The sequence below is a fragment of the Sphaeramia orbicularis genome, chromosome 8, assembly GCF_902148855.1.
Source record: "Sphaeramia orbicularis chromosome 8, fSphaOr1.1, whole genome shotgun sequence".
NCBI lineage: Eukaryota > Metazoa > Chordata > Actinopteri > Kurtiformes > Apogonidae > Sphaeramia > Sphaeramia orbicularis.
In genome coordinates, this window is record NC_043964.1 from 26,798,057 (window position 1) to 26,819,630 (window position 21,574).

General features: G+C 37.9%; 1 protein-coding gene across 1 annotated transcript in view; it reads right to left on the reverse strand.

The window, feature by feature from the left end:
* Positions 1-4,108: 4,108 nt before the first annotated feature.
* Positions 4,109-21,574, reverse strand: part of tmem104 (transmembrane protein 104) — an 84,560-nt gene continuing 67,094 nt past the window's right edge. The window contains exon 10 of the mRNA XM_030142099.1: positions 4,109-5,154. Coding sequence (XP_029997959.1) covers positions 4,391-5,154 — 764 coding nt within the window. The 3' untranslated portion in view covers positions 4,109-4,390. The remainder of the gene's footprint in view (positions 5,155-21,574) is intronic.

Below are 21,574 nucleotides of genomic sequence, written 5' to 3' on the forward strand. Positions count from 1 at the left end.
CCGTCACCTCGGACCTGCTCGTCTTCTGCCGGTGGTTCCGCTTTGGTTGTTCCTGACTTCGACTTCAGTGTCTTATGTTTTACTGGATGGTTGAGATGTGCGAGAATATGAGGTATGTGAAAATAAAACTAAAACATGGACAGTCCACGCCATCTTCAGCCGTCAGCGCTTCAGGTCAAAAGTCTGTAACTTACCGAACAGAATCTGAAACCATCGCATTTATTAAATTACAAATCCTATGATCGATAGATGTGTAATGTTCTGAATCCACAATGCAAACACCAACTGTTTTCAGTGCCCAAAAAAACCAAACAAAAACAGAACTCTGAAGCAAAATATGGCTTAAAAACCAAGATCTGAACTCAAATGTGGCTCAAAACCTGAGATGTGATGCAAAATATGGCTTAAAAATCCAGATCGGAACCAAAACATGGCTCAAAAAAATAAGGAGATTTAACAAAAACGTTGCTCAAAAATGAAGATCTGAACCTAACCTATGGCTCAAAAACAGGGTTCTCAACCAAAATGTGGTTTTTAATCCAAGATCTGAATCCAAAATATGGTTCAAAAACCAAGATCTGAACCAAAATATGACTCAAATCTCAACATCTGAACTGAAAATTTACTCAAAACCTAAGAATGGAACTTAAATGTGGCTCAAAACTACAGATCTGAACACAGCATATGGTTCAAAAACTGACATCGGAACCAAAATGTGGCTCAAATCCCAAGATCTGAAACCAAAATACATCTCAAAACAAGATCCAATCTAAAACATGGCTCTAAAATCCAAGTGTAAACTGAGACGTGGGAGAAAACACAACATAAGAACTGAACCGTGGCTCCGAAACCAAAGTGGATTCAGACTCATTCCACCTCTACCATCAGATATGTGTGAATGTCTAGACCTCGTCACGTCAATATGGTGTGTTTCATATTAGATAAATGAGCCAAGGAAGGTCAGACTGACAGACAGATGCTTTAAACCAGTGGTAAAGTCATCGTTACGCTACAAACCGACTGCCTTCCCATGTGAAAAAAACACAGAAAAACAGCATGTGAGAGACTTCACTTTCACATTTAAAGTAACATTGTCCTTTAAAATGACTACGTTTACATGCAGTAATATTCCACATGTGATTCGACACGAGTAAATTACAAACCTTTTTATTCTGTTTATTGGGTTTCATTCTGAGGCGTAGGGTATGATGATTTTGGTCATATTTTAGGACCATTTTTGGACATTTATTGGGGTTCTTATGTGGTTTTTGTTTATTTTTGAGCAGTTTTTCCAAGTCAGAGTAGAGAATCATAAACACACCTAATGTTAAAAACCACAGAAGAGTTAGATATCAACAGGTTTTCCAACACTGGCCATGTAAACTATATACCGTACTTTCTGGACTATAAGCTGCTACTTTTTTCTCATATTGAACCCTGCAGCTCGAGTATAGATTTCTACAGGCTAACGGCCACCAGGGGGCGCTCTAGCAGGAAGCGCAAAAGTGAGACAGACGGGTGTAAGAGGTGATGCGGAGAGGAGAAGTTTTAATTTTAACTTTTAACAATCATTTTGCGTGTCGTGCACAAACCCTCATCATGGAAAACACACGAAGAAATGCATATTTTGCAGCTTTTAAGTTCAAAGCAATCGATGTGTCTGTCTAAGACCTGAACTTCAATCAACATCTGCTTTATCATTGTTTAAAAAGCATCTGAAAAGGACTTTAATTCATGAAAAAATGTAAGGTTGTATATCACTTGATGATTTGTAATGTGGATTACATTTTTATTGTTTTTACTTTAGTTTATTATTTCAGTTATATTGTCTTTTTTAATTCTTTTTTTGTGTATTGTTCATTTCGGGGGAGGTATTCATAGAAGCCTTTTTTCTTCTTTGGCTTCTAACCTCTCCTGCACAAATTTGTTACTTGTTTGAATGTTGTTGTTTTTTTCATTGCTGTTTTTATTTTGTGCAAATAAATAAATAAAATAAATGAATAAATAAGAAGGAAATAGAGCTGCTGCATGGAAGTGCCATTGAGCAACAACGGAGGAGAGATGTAGAAGGTGTATGACGGAGAATTTGAGGCTGTTCATCTCCGACACTGAAGAAGACGACTGCAGTGGTTTAATGAGCAGAAGGAAGATGAAGATACAGATCAATGACTTTTCTGGGTTTTTGAACCTGCCGTGTTACAGGCACTGTTTGGAAAAAAGCAGTGAAGGTATGTACATAAATATTTAAATAATCTTTCTGTTTACCATTTTTCTGTGTAAATATCTCTTGTCACAACATGGACACCTGCGGCTTATAGTCAGGTGCGCCTTATAGCCTGGAAAGTACAGTATATATTTTTAAATAAGAATAAAAACCTGAATATTTTTTGCATGTAAACGTAGTCAGACGTGTTTAACTCAACCAGAAATTGGTCAGAATGCAGATGAAAAAGCCTTCATCCCTTATAGTGAGAACAAATGTCTGCATCACAGTGGATAATCTTCATTGTTTAGATGCCGTTCCACGTGTTTGGACGGCCCTATGTCTGATGTGTAGTTCTAGTTGTGGATGACACATTCCGTTGATAAATGACTTTTCACTTCCCTTTCGGCGTCGCCATGCGTCGTCCCACCTCCTGCGATGGAACGTCAACACGTGACATTTGGTCCCTCTTAACAAATCTGATAAATTACTCTTAATTACATCGTATATACGCAACAAAAGTCCCATAAAAAGGCACACTGTCCAACCAGCAGCAAGTAAGGCCTCGTGTACTCGGATAAAGGAAACTGGCCAAATAGATTTTAGAGCCGTTCTACAGAGTTGGTGCAAAATGCAATCCCACAAAAAATAGATTTAAAAAGCAGGAACACAAGTTTAATGTTTGCTATAGATCTTTCTACTATTAGCTGAGACCCAAAATAATTGAAAAATTAACGTTTATACAGTATTTTCTGCTGTCACACAACATCTAAAGTTACATTTAAGATGATTATATTAAGAATTTTGGAGTTACATTCATCTTATTTTCCCCAAGTGCCACATTTTCTTGTCACTGCTGGAAAAGTTTGACTCCATGTGCAAAGCTTTACACATTCAGTCTGAAGTGTGAATGTATAATGTAATATTTAGTGCAATTAAGCAAGCTTTTTTTTTTTTTTTAGGTGTTGCTGTAGAGAATCTAAACAGAAAACAAACACTGAAGTCCTCACCGTGACGCCATGACAGAGAGAAAAGCAGGATTCAGAAGTGACATGAAAATGATAAATTACGGCTTCATTAGAACATCAGTTTTGGCTGATATTTGCCTTTTTTGTGTTCAACAGATGGACGATGTTCATCTGTTTTTGTACGAACAGGTTTTCTGATGAAGTGATAACTCAGCCAAAGTATCTGAGTTCAAATAGTTTCACACAGTTGTTAAAGTCTCGAATCAACAGTGTCCTTAGAAGTAACTGTTGATATTAAACAGTCATTGATGTCAACTGTGAGTTTAGTCAGATAGTGATAGGCAACAAAATAATAGGCTATCGGCCAAATGATCATTTTCACATCGATTTGATTGATTTCTCAAGCCAGAATTAATAAATCAAAGATGTAAAAAAAAATTTTAGTTCAAGGTTCTACATTCAATGCAATCTCAAGTGGGTCAGCCCAGTAAAATACTATCATAATAACATATAAATAATGACAGCTCCAAATGTTTCTTTTTGTTTTAGTGTATAAAAAAAAAAGTAAAATTACGTGAAAATATTTAATTTACAAACTATTCTTTCACCAAAAAACATGAACAACCTGAAATGTCTTAAGAGAATTAAGTGCAATTTTAACAATATTACACCTGTTACTAAATGTTGCAGAGTAAAAATGAACAGAATCATCAACAAATTGAACATAAATGAACAAATTAATCCCAAAATGACCAACAATCAACAAAAACTAATTTTATCAATATTCTGCCTGTTACTAAATGTTTGGTGTATTTGTAGATCCACTGTGATCTGTATGTTGTAACGCTCATGTGTAAATGACAAAGTGGGGGATAATATTGTTAAAATTACACTTATTTTTCTGAAATTTCAGGTTGTTCAGATGTTTCGTGATGTAATTTTACTTTTTTTCACTCTAAAACATAAAGAGTTTGGAACTGACATTGTTCATAGGTTATTATGTTACTATTTTACTGGTCTGACTCACTTGGGACCATATTGGGCTGAATGTATGAGTTTACCACCCCTGCTTTAGTGCTTCCTCATTAGTTTGGGTTTCAACCGGTGATAAACATCTGGACGCTTTAATGCTTGTTAAATTCGTTCGCTGTTTGTGGGACTGCAGTCGGCACCAACCTGGTCCAACGGCTCGTGTATATTTACTACGAGTGTCTGAGTGTCATTTCTTGGTATCAGTCAGGATGATGTTGGCTGTGACAAACATGAGGCAGGAGCCGGCCCACGCCAACACAAACCACACCCAGAAGGCGTGGCGGAAAGGAGACTGGTGCTTGTTGACAGCGTCTCTGCCCATGACCGGCTCCAGATGGCGCCTGGCGTGGTACACCAGGAAGGCCGGGATGATGTATTGGATCCCCGTGCCGGCGTAGGCCCCTGTGATGCCCACCAGAGACTCCAGGTTGTGGGTGCAGAAGGCCACGACGATGGGAGGCACCAGGGTGATGAGGGGGAACACGACGCGGTCCACCACCCACGGGTAGGTGCCTCCGTCCCGGTGGAAAAGGGTCTTCCAGTTGTTGCGGAGCGTGACGGCGATGATGGGGAAGTTGGTGCTGATGGTGAAAACGGGGAAGAGTCCGAGGAAGTAGCGCAGGACCGGGATGTCCAACACCTTGCAGTTGTCGGTGAAGTTCAGCGTGTACATGTCGTACAGGTACGAGCTGTTGAAACAGAAGATGGCGGTGAACGAGAGCAGGACGTAGAAGCCCAGGATGAGGACGTAGTCGGCGAACACCAGCTTCCCCACGTGTTTCTTGTTGGAGATGGGCGTCACCAAAGACGGCAGCGAGTGTTGGCACATGAAGGAGTAGACGCAGACCCCGAACAGGTTGGGAACGCCAGACAAGGAGGCGGCGGGGGGTTTTCCCTCGCTGTCGCCTTTACCGATGCGGATCAGAGCCAAGATGATCATCATGGTGAAAGCTGGGGAAGAACAAACAGAAGGCAGATTCAAGAACAAGTCGTCTCTAAATGATCACAATAATGCTGACACATTCCACTCAACAGGTATGTTTGATGCAAGTTCTGAAGTTTCATAATAGAAAATATTTATGGAAATGCAAAGACTTGAAAGAAAAAGCTCTCATTTGCCCGGGTCATTGTTTATCAGTAGTTAGACTGGTTTGATCTGTTGGATGAGAGATGAAACGTTTTCAAGGACAAAACCAGTCCAGTTGAACTTTGAAAACTACAAAGGAAAAAACTTCACTGATTTCACCAAAAAAAAAGTTCAGTGTAAGTTTTGTTCAGAGAAATAGCTGTCTTAATTTCCAAGAAAATGCAAAGAAGTCTCAGTCTCTAAAATTTGAGTGACAGACATGAGGGTGAGGATAATGATTATGGAGCAAAGGGCGAATATTCAAAGAAAAAAACACCAAGAATATTGTCATACATCTTAAGTAAAGTCAGCACAGTTAAATATAAAATAGTTAACCCTTTGCACGAGTGTCTGGACCCTCCACTCTTCCATAAATGGGTCTAAAATGACTCCTATTAAAATCAATGTGTTTTTATGCCACTTTGGTCATTTAGGTCATGTTAAAAATAGTCAATCGTATTATTTTTTAGTCCACAAAAGAATGATTTCATGTTTGAAATATTTTTTTATTATTATTTTTTGTTTTGTTTTACATTTCTAACCATTTTCAAATGTATTTTAAACCTTTGTGTTTGACGCTTGTAGGTGTACGTGTAAACCATCTGGTCCATTATGTCTACACCTCCTTTGGTTTTTGCTGAAAATGAATGAATGAATCAAAGTTTCACATGAAATTCCATTGGAAATGAATGCAGATCCATCTGACCCACCTTCAGAAGCTAGGGGAAGTGTAATACAAAAACTGCAATTTCATAAAATCTATGAAAGGCTAGTTAGAATTTAAATGGCATGATGTCGATAATATATTTTTGGAGGAATACCTCAAATATGAAATAATACCAACTTTTCATTACAAAGATATTGCAAAAAAAACAAACTCACCGGGTCATTTTTGACCCACTTATGCATCCAAGGGTTAAAATAAAAAATAGTATGTCTGAGGGGCCATATGTTTGACACCCCTGCTGTAAAGTCATTCTAAATGAATAGGAAAAGGATAAATCAGGATGTAGATGTTCTTAACTGACTGAATCAGGTTCTGCTTTGAGATGCTTTTAAGGAACATTGTTGTAAACTTTTAGTGTCTTTTAAATTATTGATGGTGTTTCATATGAATGTTCTTAGTTTAGTGATTTATGTATGTTTTTAGAACTGACTTTTATTGTGTTTTATGTTTATCTTTATTATGGATGTATGGCTGTGATTTCTATCTTGCATAACTTCTGCTGCTGCGAACTTGGCCAGGACACTTGTAAAATAAATTTTTAATCTCAATGAGGTATTTCCTGGTTAAATAAATAAATAAATAAATAAATGAAGTGAAGTCTGAAAACAGCTCTGACCGCCTGAGTTTATCCTCTTATTGTGGAACCACCCTCCAGCTGTTTGGCCTCAGACGTTAAGGGCATGAAAGCCGCCCGGCGAACACTTCACGGCCCCGCATAACGTCATTATACCCAGGTGAAGATGGAGGACCGGCCCCCGTCTCCACCTCCTGTTCACATCAACAATCGATTTCCCTCTGGAAACACTCCTTTAGACGCGCTCCGACTCGGATCCAGTCATGTGACCGTTAAGACCCCCCACCTCCACCCAACGTCAGGAACTTTCATCATCACGCCATCATTTAAATACGAGGTGACATTTACGATGCCAGACCCGATTCGACACACATTTGCAAAGGCAATTATCTTCAAACACACACACACACACACACACACAGATAGTGGTGTTAATGCAGAACTGAAATCGACTGAACTCCTGCTGCTTCTGGAGGAAAAACGTAAGCAGAGAGTCACTCAGGTGGAAGAATCAGGTGTTTTCCAGTGCTGGTTGTGGTGCTTTAAGAGAAGGAAGTTGGAGTTGGTAGTCAGGCTCTATTAATCAGACGCTGTGAACTCCTGCAGTGGCACTTTAACGCACGTCCAGGGGATAAGATTCATTCCAATTACCGAGGACAGACTGTAAAGGAGATAGGAGAACCTGATCAAAGGTAAAGACGGTGAGACTGGAGCTGAGTGAAGAGGATTAAGTAACAAACAGCAGGACATTTACGACTGTTTCCAAAAGTGTACAATGAACAATAACACTGAGGTAGAAAGCATCCCACCAGTCAGAGTTTAACACAATCCAACAGGTTTTTCAACAAAAAATATCAAACTTTCACAGGCTGAAACTTCATAAATGCGAGTATATGATGCTTTCCTGATATTTAACCAAATATTTTCAACTAATAATGGATTTAAAGAGACAAAGTAAGATATAAGGTATGCTTCTATTTTCAGACAAGAAGGTTTCTCTATTTGTACATTAAAACACGTATGTCATTATTATAATTAAATAATTAAAATAAAAAGGTAATGAACAGTTTTAATTACAAGTGAGTATTAAATTAATACGGAAATACTCAGACAATTGGCATTTCTTTTAAAAAGAAAAAAACACAAATAATGTAATTCCAGCCTCTTTAAGGTGAATGTTTTCTGGCTTTGTTCTTCCTCTGTTAATCCTTAATTAACATTTGGCCTCGCTGATAGAAAAAAATGGCAGCTTAGTGTGTGATCTACAGTTTAAAGGTCTTTAAGGACATTTTTGTCACGTGAGTTATTTGCACATACTAATACTTGCCTCTTAAGGCTTTTTAAATCATTAGTACTTTCACAGAGGACACAAATGACTTGCAACAAAGTCTATTTTTCCAAGGTCTTGGCAGCACAAATGAAGGCGTAAATGAAACATTTGCTTGAACTGATCATGTGAGAAAAATATGAATGCCGAAAGGCAAAAAAATGATAAAGATAATAAAGAATGTGTGGAACAACACTGGTAAACATATAAACTATGAGCACCGCCGGGAGTTTCTGGACACTGGACACATTCAGAAACTGAAACTCATGTTGAATCCTTTACTATTTCTATGGAAATGTCAATGAATTTGTCGTTTTCAGTTAACATGTCACAATTGTCAAACTAGAATCACAAGAAGAGTGAATAGTTTTGAAAGAACACGAAAGAGCAAAATATTCACAGGCAAATATTCTGCACTTCTGTGAAGGTCTTAAGCTTTCTCTAAGTACAGTACAGAGGCTTTTTATCCACTATATTCCCACCACATCCAGTAGTTATTTTTGGATTAAATACATTAGTTTCTACAATAAAACTTTGGTCAATATAAACTTGTTAGAATGTTTACTCTCCTCTTTTGAGGTGCTAAGTGGGAACCGCCCCAAAAGTAACACCATCTTAATTAAAATGACATTGTTCAAAGTGATTTTCACTGATTCCTGTAGTATTATTGATCATACTTCTGCTGTTCTTACTATCCTTCCAGCATGATTTATCCAAAATAAAATAGGCACAGAAAGTCAAAGCTAAATGAAAAATAAATAAATAAATAAATAAATGACTGACAGGATTTAAATGTGGGAAAAAGTCAGTGCCTCATTGTGAATAAACTCATTTGCTGTGCTACACGTTTCCCAGCCTCCTCACTTCAGAACAGTCTGGAAACCTGTTGCCAAGTATTCAATATTTAATGCATCTCTGGCTGACATCCAGCATAATCTGTGGCTCTGGGAAAAGCTTCAACTCCATTTTGACCTGAAGCCATATTGTGCCCAGAGGTCAGATGGATGGGCAGTAGACCAGCCTTCAAGGACGCACAGATGTATGGGAAAAACCATTCTATCTGTGCCATGAACAGTCGGCTGCGTTGGACAAACACGCCGTCCTTGGTCCGTCTGCTCTCGGTGAACTCTTACTCTACATTTCTCCTTCAAACTCTCATCGTCTTCCCACCTTCCCGAGTGTGAAATGCCGAGCTCGGCCACCTGTCTGGGAGGAGAAGGTGGAGGGCGAAAGAAAAGGAGCGTCAATGTTCACAAGCTGCACAGGAAGAGAAGAGGCATGGGGGGCTTTTAATTAAGAGAGCCTGAGGGTGGCCGGACGCATTACATAAAGCACCTTAAGATTAAAGAAGGACGACATGGATAATCATACTGGAAATCTTCAGGTTATGTGTGAACCAGAGGAAAAACTCCCAGGGTGAAGACGAACAACAAAAACTCTGCAATCGTCTTCATCTTCCTGGTTCTTCTTTTGCCTTGTGGGTTTCAGATTTAGGGGTTGGTCTAGTAATGGGTTTTTGACCGATCCATGTCCAGTGTGTTTTTGTCAATAATATGAATGTTAACAGTGGCAGGTGAGAAACATAGTGGATGCAGGCTCCCATAAAACTCAGAAGACGAGGGTGATGCTAGGTATGTGAACCATATTTTCTGAAAACTGTTCCAGACTACAACCCTATCCATTTTCTTCAGCCTTAGACTTCTACTCCAGTAGAAAAAATAAGTTTTAGTTGTGAAGTATTTCCACTCTTTACTTAAAAAAATGACCTGAACAATTCCTCTACCACTGCCCTGTCCATACTAATGCAGATATGTGGAAAACAAATAGGTTTCTCTACATTTACTCCACTAATCTACAGGTACACAGTGTTTTATGTCACAAAACATTTGATTTGTAAAAACTCTTTCCAAAATGCAGATTTTCTAAACTTGCTTTGTGTGCATCCATGCAGGTCTAAATGTAGATTGTTAATCGATGGTGTCTCACCCCATTCTGTGAATGTCTGTGTTTGTGTAATGAAACTGCAACATCGAATCCAAGTGTATAAATTAGTTCATGGCCTGTAATAGATCAAGGTCTGCATGGATATCTTTTGGGTTTCAAGTCACTGAACTCCTTATGAGGGAGATGTATGTAGTGTTTCTACTTTAAAATAGTTAAAAAATGATAAGTAGCTCAGTTACTTGAAATCATTAGTCTGTTTGCTTAACAATTCTGCTTATAGGTTCCAGGAGATCATCACTTCAAATGTGTCATCGTGTCATTTCCATATTTGGGTTGCGAAGCCTCTAAAGTATGGCTGTATTTCACCAGTAAAGACGACACTAGGAACATTTGCAACAGTTGCAGAGCTTCCATTATGACAAAGGGGGAAATACATCCAACATGCAGAAACATTTAACCACAGCACCCAATTAAACCGCACCAATTGAACGTCTCTGATTGGTTGCTTAGTGAAGGGGCAGTGACCCTAATGTTAACACCATTTCAACCAGCTTTCACTGTTGTTTACGAATAATCTCAGAGTCCTAGAATTACATTTAGATGAGGAGGCTGCAGTAGGTAAATCTCACACTCCTTTAACTACCCCCCTTTATGAGATTTGTTGCAATCAAATGCAAAATGTTAGTGCATATTTAACATTGAAGAGTTAATGCAAACAAAGCCATTTGTACTATAGTTTATTCCCTAATCCAATGAGAACTGATAGGGAATCAATTCTCATTCCTACTCAAAACCAACTACAACATGACTGAAACCTGAAACTAAACAGAGACCAATTCTAACAACTAACGCAGTAATTGAATGGAGAATCTGTGTATAATCAATAATCAGTATAATCAGTTTTTTTTTTTTAACAACTTTGAAGCAGTCATCTCTAACTAGAGCTGGACCACCATATGTTCCAATACAGTTAAAGTGCTGTCGCAGCAGCTCGACTCCCATCAAACTAGTCCTTGACCTTCTCACAATCATCAAGGAATGGCTCACGTGTAAGTGTCCAAGTCATTCTCTTGGCGGAGCGAGACCCTCCAACTTGTAGCGTTCTCGTGCTCCGTCGCGCATGAGATTGATCACCTCTCACCTTCTACCATTTTCTACTCATTAATTGAGTCCAGGAATCCCATCTCTTGTGAGATAGACGCTGGCGGTCCTCCTCCACAGCCAGTCAATGACTCCTCAGAGCATCGAACAGCGTCTGCCAGCCTTGGATTAACAGCGGCGGCTTTGTTTGCTCCCAGTCTGAATCCAGCTGAAGAGCCTCCTCTGGGGGGCTGTTAAGTTGAAGCATTCTCCACAAGGTCATTGTCATCCCCATCCAGGTAATATAAATCACAGGCGGCGAGATCGACAGGCGCTGGCAATGCAGCGGTTTGACATGTGCTCAATTCATTGCGGTCCTTTTGTGGAGTGTCAGGTGTAGATGGAGGCAGTGGAAAGGCCCAGAGTGTCAATTTGGACGTCTGTGTAATCACCATATGCTGACAGATATCTGCAGAGGTAAATGACTCATCTGGCTAAATGAATGAGTTTGTGGAGGGTCTGTGGGAAAGCTACAGGGAAACAGTCACACAGGAAACACTGAAATGAGAGACTTCATCTGGGAGTCAATGGCTTTGTCCTGCTGCCAATGAGAAAGGCCATAAAGGAAGTCTCAAGTAATAATGGATCCTAGCAGAGATGACAAGTTTACATTAAAACTGACTCTCAGGGTATGGGTTCTGTAGCCTCAAAACAATAAAATGGGTTGATGGTGTAAAAACGGGTAATCCATACATCCCTGACGTATGAATAAAAGACTTAAGATGATGTGAATCTGACCAGGTGATGTCGTGAAGTAGTAAATCTGAGAAGCAGGGGTTGTAATGGTACCAGTGAATGAAGGGAAATGTATTTATTTTTGCAACAACCATCATGTAAGATCCTTCGTTGATTCAGTGCATTATGAGCATATTGAAACAATCCTGCAACTCAGGGATAAGTAAGCTGATCAGTCATGTGGGAGCTTACTTGAAAAAATGTTGCATTAACATATAGGCTATTATATTTACACAAGCAAAGAAATCCCCCAAAAAACAAAAAAAAAGCAAAAATGAGCATGTTTCAGTTTCCACTGACATGTTCAAATGCTCGACTATATCAGAAATGCCTATGGAAATGAACTTATTGTCACAGAACACCATATTTTTAACGCCATCAAGAATAGTTCATGTCACTTATATATTTATACTGATATATTCCATGGTTGTGTTACAGAACTTGGTTTCTCATAAAGCCGTGCCAGTGTTTCACCTTTTAACTACAAAAGGACTCAGGAAAAAAAAACAAAAAACAATTAAAAAAATCATACGATATACAATGGTCCACAGCCTAGACTTAACCTTTACTGGATAATTACTGCAGTGATTAATCTGCTTAAGTTCTTTAACAGTTTAGGGAGATTCTCATTTCTTACACAACATGAAATTGATCAGTGTTTCAACAGAAAAAGGTCATGTGGTTTGATGAGTCCAGACTGATCCTATTCCAGAGTGATTACCCATCATGCATAGTGCCTACAGTACAAGCGTGTGGGGGCAGTGTTATGATCTGGGGTTAGCTTCAGTTGGTCAGGTCTAGGATCGACAGCATTAAGTCCATAAAACGTCACAGTAAATATGTGCTGTAATGAAAGACTAAATAACTCTAAGGCTGAATATTTGAGTGTGGAACTATTTTTTGTCAAGATTCTTTATTAGGCACTATGAGCACTAATACAACTTATATGACAAACAAGAGGAATAATTTACAAAAATGTCCACCAGAACACTTAGTCCAAACAAAGCCAATCAGACAATAATGACTCCTAAAAAAATATATATTTACTTTTATTAAGAAGAGAAGTTTTGTGGGAGTTTTTTTTCAGTGCTACCAATTAGTGACTTAGTGTTACTGCACATAGTCTTGAGTTTTTAGCTCTTTACTTCATGGCCTGACACCTGCAGCCACCAGCAGCTCACTGAAATACCACAGTGAACTGATCTGAACTAAACATCTAACATCGAACTTCATTTACTATAATTCTTTAGTAGCAGAAAAAACACAAACTCCTGTAGGTTAAAGTGGTACTTCCCTGAGAGAATCCAAATCTCTGGGAAACACTACAGGCATTGTTTAATTTATCTCATAGGTTGTTTTTCTTAGATATTTTAGTCATTTCTCTGTGACATACGGTTATAGAAAATACAGATATGGATCATGCCATGCATATTGTCATTCAGGTTAAAAACATAGATGTTTTTTTTTGGTCCGTATCGCTCCACCCTGCATATGGCTTCGAGTATTTTATCTGTACGTCAGAGGCTTCAGTATAATTTGAAACAGTCACTGAATAATGTATCTACATCATCTTTCTTGCATTAATCTGGTGACCATACAGAATTTACTATGTACATAAAGCAGATAGTGTTTCCTTGATCCTTTAAGGCAGTCAAGGTGATCAAAGCTCATATGCTCTTATTTCATGGCTGCGTACCGCTTCAGCATTGAGATTCATAGCTATACGTGCAATGAGTGTGATAAAATTGTCGCGGGCAGCCGTGATTTGCCCACCTCATGTAGCACGATGCAGCCGAGAGCCGGTGACAAATGAGCACATTATGAAAAGCTTCATTCTGGTGGCTTTGTTCCTGGTGTTCGGCTCCTCTCTACCATCTGATTGACTTTCAATTTCTTTGAAAAATAAGGGGTTAGTTCCTCCATCTTAAGTAAGACAAATGAGTCCTCCAACTCTAATTAGCATAAAACCTTTTGTGGGCAGGATAAAGAGATGTTATGCTGTACACTTTGCAATTTGGAGGAATTCAGAATAATATTTCCTTTTTTATCGTTATTATATTATGATGAAGACATAGACTGGAGACGTTCAGGTCACAGAGGGTTAAACAAGTCATAATATCTGCTTCAAAATTTACACTTTTAGCACGTTTTGTGATGCTGTGTTTCTGTAACCTGGAAATTCAACTTGCACCGTTGGAAATATAAATAATGTGCTTTTCTATAAAGTGGCTTGGAATGAATAATGGCATCAGAAGGAAGTGCTGTAGACGCTACACTCGAATAATAAACAGAGTAGAAGAAGCTGAGCATTCTGTCACTGTTTTCATCTATTTTTTTCTTCTATTGGATGAGAGAGGAAAAATTATGTCTTTTCATTAGTCCACCTGACCAATTGGACCAGACATGTTAGAATTTCAAGAAAGTTAAATCTTTGCAACTTTAGAATTTTTGTCAAAAATTTTTTTCTGTGTCTCCTTGATGCACATCTACTGTTTTTCAGGAAGTGATGTTAGGCGAGAGGAAAAAATAATTAGTGAAATTTGGTAAGTGTTGATGTTTTCATTAAAAACTCCGAATATAAATCCTCAAAATGCTCATTAAATATGTTTAATAGAAACCAAATGACATGGAGCCACAGTGAAAAGGAGGAACATTACAAGGGGAGATGAATTCAAGTGAATTAGTTTAACTCGATGATTTAGTTTAACTCTATGTCCAGCGTAGTTGTTAATGTCATTTCACTTAACGTATGTATTATTTGACTGCAGGTTTTATTCTTACTCTGTACCTTTCTATAATCACAAAGTGCTGTAGCTTTAAGGTCCAGCGCGTAATGAATTGATGACCATGAGCAGAAATACAGTAGGTAGTGGGGAAAAAATGATAAGATCTGTATTTTATATACTAGGTCATGTTTGTATATTTAGGTGGAAAAATATACATCTTGAAATGATCAGTAGTCTGTGTATTTTCCTTTATAACCAAATAAAAAACCTAAAATGACTAAATATTGAAAATATGTGCAAAGACTTTCCCCCAAAATGTAAAAGATTTCATGCACTATGATAACTCCAGTGTCTGTTATTTCCACAAAACAAGTACAGGTATAATCCTATCTGAATTCTGAATACATTTGTTTGGACTAATATAATGATAACAACAAAAATAGCTCAAAAGAGTTTAATTAATTAATTTAAGAGCTGATATCTAGCCATTTTCCATGTTTTTTTTGATAATAAACACAATCACTTAAGTTCTTTCTTCAATAGCTATGGCAGTGTACTTCCAAAAACAGTGCTTTCAGGCATTCCATGTATGTTTTTTCTGTCTGTTTTAGTCACATGGTACACACAGGAGTTAGCTTTTGATTGCATAATCTTTGTTTTTGATGACTTTTGATGGTCTAATAATTTTTTTTTCATGACTGCATATTCAATTTGTAAAGCTAACTGGATGCTTCTTGTTTTGTAAACATCTGAAAAGTGACAGTTTCAACATCATACTTGTAAAAGCTCCAAACTGGACCCTAAAACATATCTGCGATGTCCATAAAGAACATGCATTAAACACAGACACATTTCCTTCAGCAGCTGAATGTGGAAACATCTTGACAGTTTCAGACTCTAAATGGTGACACTTGGAGCGAATGGATGTGAATTTACACTTTCTGCAGAGGTGAACAATAACTGTCTGATCACAGCTGATGGAGCTTTATAAAACAGACACAAAAAAGGAAAAAGTATGAAAGGCCAATAAAGGCCAGTAAAAAAAGTGTCATAATTTTCATAACGCATCTGTCATCTCAGCCTTCAGTGTGCATTAGCACTTTGAATCTGCAGGTTTATTTAACAGACATGTCCAAAATGATAAGTGTTAATTAACATCATTTCAACTTTGCTTCTACGGCTTCTGAGGTTGCAGCGGAGTGCCTCATTGTGGACAAACATTTTGTATTCATTCACATCAAAAGAAAATATGTTTGACTAAAAGGGAAATGGGTATTCCAAATTACTGCAATTAAATATGTCTGAAAGCCTGACAACTCAAAACCTAAAAAACCTTTACTCTGCAGAACTTTTAGCATGTAAACATCTTACATGATACAGATATTACATGATATTGCTGCTTTATTATTATTATTATTTTTTAATATAAACCTGTACAGCCTGTGTCTACAAATACTAACAACATTCCAGTGTTTTCTCATTTATCTCTGGGTGTGCTGGTTATTTATTTATCATTGTAATTATTATTTGTCTTTTTTTACTTTTCCTCTGGTGGGATGCTCATTGTTTTGGTGATTAACTATAAACTTGCAGCTTAGACTAATATCAGGAGGTTGACATGTAATACATAATTTAGGAAAAAGGGGGTGGGATTAAGTGTTTACTTTATTTTTTACCTGTACTTTTTACTTTACCTTTATGGCTGTGTACGCAACACTACAATTGTATAAAGTGTTTCTTTTATATAATAGGATAAACTTTCTTTTTTCGTTTTGGTTTTCCACTGATAATTTGCTTTGGGCATTGACTTTGTTGGTGGTTGTATTGTGGTTCTGATAGGTCAGATTCACTCATTTGTACGCAGATCTGTCCCTCTAGTGCTTTTAGAGTCTTGCAATCACCATATCATTAATTAAGAGACACTCCTTCAGCTCTCTTGGATAATCTCTGCAGTAATTAGTCGTGCCGGCTCTATGCCCAGTCCTCAGCAGGGCGTCTTGCAGTGGCAGAGAACTATCCAACCTATGAGGACAAGGGCGGGGGGGGTGAGCGGTGGGTGATAAGTGGCCGCTGTGGTTCGTTACAGGTTCTGTGATCTAAGATAGAGCTATTGGTAAACACGGGACAGAGCAGCGCAGCAGTTGGCCTCGGTTAAAAACCACGTACTGCAGCTCCTGTTCACGAATTGAGACGCCAAAAACACCGTGACTCTTATCTAACAGTTTCATAAAAACATCAATTAGTCCAATCAGTCAGCCACGGATCTGGAAAGCTCTGAAAATGTCTCCCCCAATAAGAATGTAACAGTGTCTGTCCTGCAGGATAAGAACAATCAATACAATTCACATCTTTGGAGAAAGGTGTTTACATATGCAGCAAACAAACTCCAACGCAGTGTGATGCACAGGATCAGTTTCGACACAGCTACACTCACTACAAAGGATGAACTAAAACTACTGCAGAAAGGAAAAGAAAAAAGGGAATCTGAACTACGCTGACGCATCAAGAAGTTTAAGGCTGCAATGAAAATTTGTCCAGTACCACACCAGGATTACAGCTTCAACCTCTAAAATATTTACTACTTTAGTTAAGTATATATAATTAAACTGCATGAGGAGCATGAACAAGAGGTTGGCTGATAGAGGGTTTTTAAAGGCCAAAACTGCAAAACTCTTACCCAAAACTGATACCAATTCTTAAAATGACATTTTGACTGATATCAGCTGTTACTTTGTATTTCTCCTTTTGTTTTTATTGTTGTTTATCCATCACTTGACAAGGAAATCATCTTTACAAATACAGACATAGTTACTATATTAAAATCTTTCAGCAGTTCATGACATTATGTTGAGCGAACAGATTCAAAATACACATTTATGCCAATGTATTGGATTATAGAGATTAGAACAGAATTTATTTCCAGCAAAGAGTCAGGGTATTTATGTGACCACTAGAGGGAGTAGTGAGTCACTCTGTCAGTCTCTCATGGTGAGGTAAACTAATGCCACAGGGTCTTTGACCAAAGCATCAGAAAATGACTATATCCTCCTGAGACCCAGCAATGCATTTTTGTCCTCTGTAGGGGACAAAAGTTAGACAGTTTTACTTAGAAAATGCTGTCCATTGCAAAGGACATTCTCTTAAAAAAAATAAATGAATACAAATAATTTAAAACATGTATCTGAAAATAACTGTTGCATTATGCAGTTTCCAATCAAGACCATTGTTTAATGTAAAAAAAAAAACAAAAAACAAAAAAAACCCAAAAACTAAAATTTTCACTTTCCTGAATCTCAGGAGGATATGGGATGACATCCACTAAGAAACAACTTTTAGAGTCAAAGAAAGGAAGTGATTAAAATAGAAGCAGTTGTTTTCTCCACTGGACAAACCTCTAAATGAAAAGAATGGAGTTCGATGCTGAAATGGCAGCGTTTATTCAACACCAGTGAGTTTGATTCTGATGCTTACGGAGTTATAAAGTTATTGTGGGATGCTATTATTGTTGCTAAGTTGATGTTTGTTGATCCCTGGTTCAGACTAAACTGTGACAGTTCTGACCTTGTTTGTTGGATTCCAAATAGATCTTTAGTGCAGCTACTGACAATACAAACCATACAGAATACTGAGGTGATGTGTCATTTTACTGTGGCTGTTTTCTGTCTAAAAGCAGAGCTAAGCTAACAGAGCTATAATGTAAACTATCAGCTGATGCAGCACACGAACATTTTAAGTGTTACTACACAGTGTTATTTTGAGCAACTGTCAAAATAAGCATCTATGAGTTTTAGTTTAATGAACTTGATGATACCATAGTACAGTCATGTGTAAACAATGAGCTTTATACTTTATTTAGTGCCTGATACGGTCTGTGGAAAAACAAGGTTCATTTGTTGGTGGGTTTGGTCCTAAGTTTGTTCTGGTGCCAGACTGACCCCTATTGATAAGAGTTTGGAACATCAATAATGCATAGAACCACCAGAATTGTAAAATGACAGATAATCCATCAGTCAAAAGACACTTATTGGCCTATCAATCCTAAATTGCTGTAAATAAACTATGGATTGTTTAAACAATAGGTTTTTTTTTTTGTAGATGTACGAAAGGAAGACAAAACATGACTCAAAAATACTCCCTTTACTAAAATTACATGCCGTACAGGACTGGAGACAGATCTTAAAAATGAATATTGTATATGAAAAGAAAAAAAAAAACAGCTCGCATTTTGAAGAATCTCCAGTAGAATAATCATTATTTTAAGAAAAAAAAAACAACAACAATCAATCACATTATATTGACATTTAGCTCAGTCCTAATTGACTTTTTTTCCTGATATTTTACTGGGAAACATCTCACCTACAGATGAACAGTGTGAGATAATGATTACCTGCAGCTGAATAGGAACTTTCTAAGAATAATCGTGTCCGAGTTAAAAATAGAATTAAGACAGAAGCCGGTGTCAGTTGGGTGTACATATGCTTTTAACAGCTGGCTATAAATAGCACAGTGCGATGCATTAAGTGGAGAACATTAATACATAAAGGAGATTCCGGGTGGACGTGGTTTGTATTTTAAGACAAACAACCTACTTGAACAAACACCTTTAACGCTCGCTGATTAAAAAATAACGTCTGTGTGAAACAAATAGCTGAACATTTCTCTGAGCGGCCGAGTAATGAAGCCACGTCTGAGGTAAACACGGCGCCGAGGTCAGCAGCCATAATTAAAAGCTTAGTTAATGGATATAGATCTAATTGATCATGTCCGCTCAACATGCCCCTAATCACCCAGGAACTCATCTCAGCAGGAAGTCAAACCTCTCATTACGCCAAGAAACATCAATATGAAGCCAAGGAGGAGGAGACCAGGTCTGTAAGTACACCACAAGTTAAAGCAGACACGACCTGGTGCTTATTTAACTCAAAGGTCCGATGCCTTAGTCCTTGGCTGACAACAAGACTGTGATGTAAAGATAGACAGAAAAGAATGATGGTTTCTAATCTGTTCTTCTTTGGTGCTAAAGTGTAATTTTTCAGGACCTCTGAACTGTGCTTGTGCTGTACGGTTCATTAAGACCTGGTCATATTTCACTGTCCCCTTGTGAGCTGCACACGGCGGACTAACTGAACTTTTACTCAACCGGCCACCAGAGTCCACATGACCTTCACAAACAATATCTCCCTCCATAACCCGATTAAACTGGCACTGGGCAGCCAGGAATGTCCCTACGGGCACGCTTTTTCAGCTTATTATCCCATTTTTTTCAGAATTAAAGATGAAGCTTTTTCGTTTTTTGCAGCGGATGAAAAACTGTTTGATTTTACACAAATTAAACAAATTAACTGAGCATATTTAGATATAAACTGGTTTTGTGAAGGTGTAAAGTTTTTCACCACTGACTATGCTTACATGCACACCAATACTCGACAGTTCTTCAGAGTATGAGAATGTTCTGAATTTGTCAGTGGTATTATGCAGTCTTCCGTATCTCCACACTTCATTAGCTCTGTGTCAGTGCTGTCAGATACGTCTGACACTCCAGTAACATTTTGGAATATGGGTAAAGGTTATCTGAGTTATTTGGGTAGAGCTTTGGCAGAGCTGAGCACAGGATATTAAGACACTGCAAAATAATGATGATTGTAAATATAGGGTCTACTTGCTTTATTGTCCATGCAGGGAAAGTCAGTCTTTGCATTTTATCCATATTTTTAATACACACTTAGTCTCTAGCATTAGCATTAGCACATTTGGAGCAGTGGGTTGTTATTGAAGACACTCAGGGACCACCTGCAGATCTTCATCAGTACCATGGTCAGGGGAGCCAAAAGGAAAATTAACATATATGCACCTGTTTTCATTGGGGGGGGGGGGGCAGAGGACCCAGAGAAGGAGTGTCAAACTTAGTTTAGTTCAAGATGCACATACAGCCCAGTGTTATATCAAGTAAAATAATAGCATAATAGCCTATAAATAATGACAAGGCCAAATTTTTCTTTTTGTTTTAGTGCAACCCCCCGCCCCCCAAAAACATTAAATTCTGAAAATACTTACGTTACAATTTATCCTTTCAGAAAAAAGATGTAAACAACCTGAAAAAAACTGAAATTTCTTAGGAAAAATAAGTGCAATTTTAACAATATTATGCCTCCACTTATCATTTATACATATACGTTACAGATGGGATCTACAAAGGCACAAAACATTTAATAACAGGCTTAATATTTAAAAATGTTGGAGTCTGGAACTAAAATAAGAACAATTCCATTTATATTATGTATCAGCTTATTATTAACACAACTCGCAGATCACAGTAGATCTACTAATGGGCAGCTGTATGTCAGTTGGTAGAGTGGTTTGGTGGTTCAAATCCTGGTTCCGACTGTCCACATGTCGAAGTATCCTCGGGTAAGACAGTGAACCCTAAATTGCTCCCAGTAGGACCTGGCAGCGCCTTGCATGGCAGCAGCTGCCCACTGGTGTATGAGTGTGTGTGTGAATGGGTGAATGTGAGGCTTTGTAAAGCACTTAGAGCACCATGAAGGTGTAGAAAATACGCTATATAAGTGTATTTATCATTTTACTAATGCACAAAACATTTAGTAACAGGCAGAATATTGTTAAAATTGCACTTAATTTTCTTTAGACATTTCAGATTGTTCATTTTAGTTTAGGTTATTCACATTTTATTGTTAACGGTAGTTTGTAAGTGTTAACATTTTCATAATTTAATATTGTTTCCACATTAAACCAAGAAGAAAATTTTGAAGTTGTCAGTGTTTATAGGTTATCATCACATTGGGCTGTTTGTGGTTCCTGAACTAAAATGAGTTCAACATCCTTGAGTGTTAGTATCTTCACTGTAATTTTTGCACTTTGCAAATTCATCCCGTGGGTCGGATTGGAACCTTTGGCGGGCCAGTTTTGACACCTCTAGCCCAGAGTAAGAGGTGTAAATTCAACACAGAAACTGGGAATCAAACCCAGAACCTTCTTGCTGTCAGGTGAAAGTGCTAAGTGCTAGCCATTACACCATCCACTGCCTCAAATATAACATTCTTTAAGACAAGCT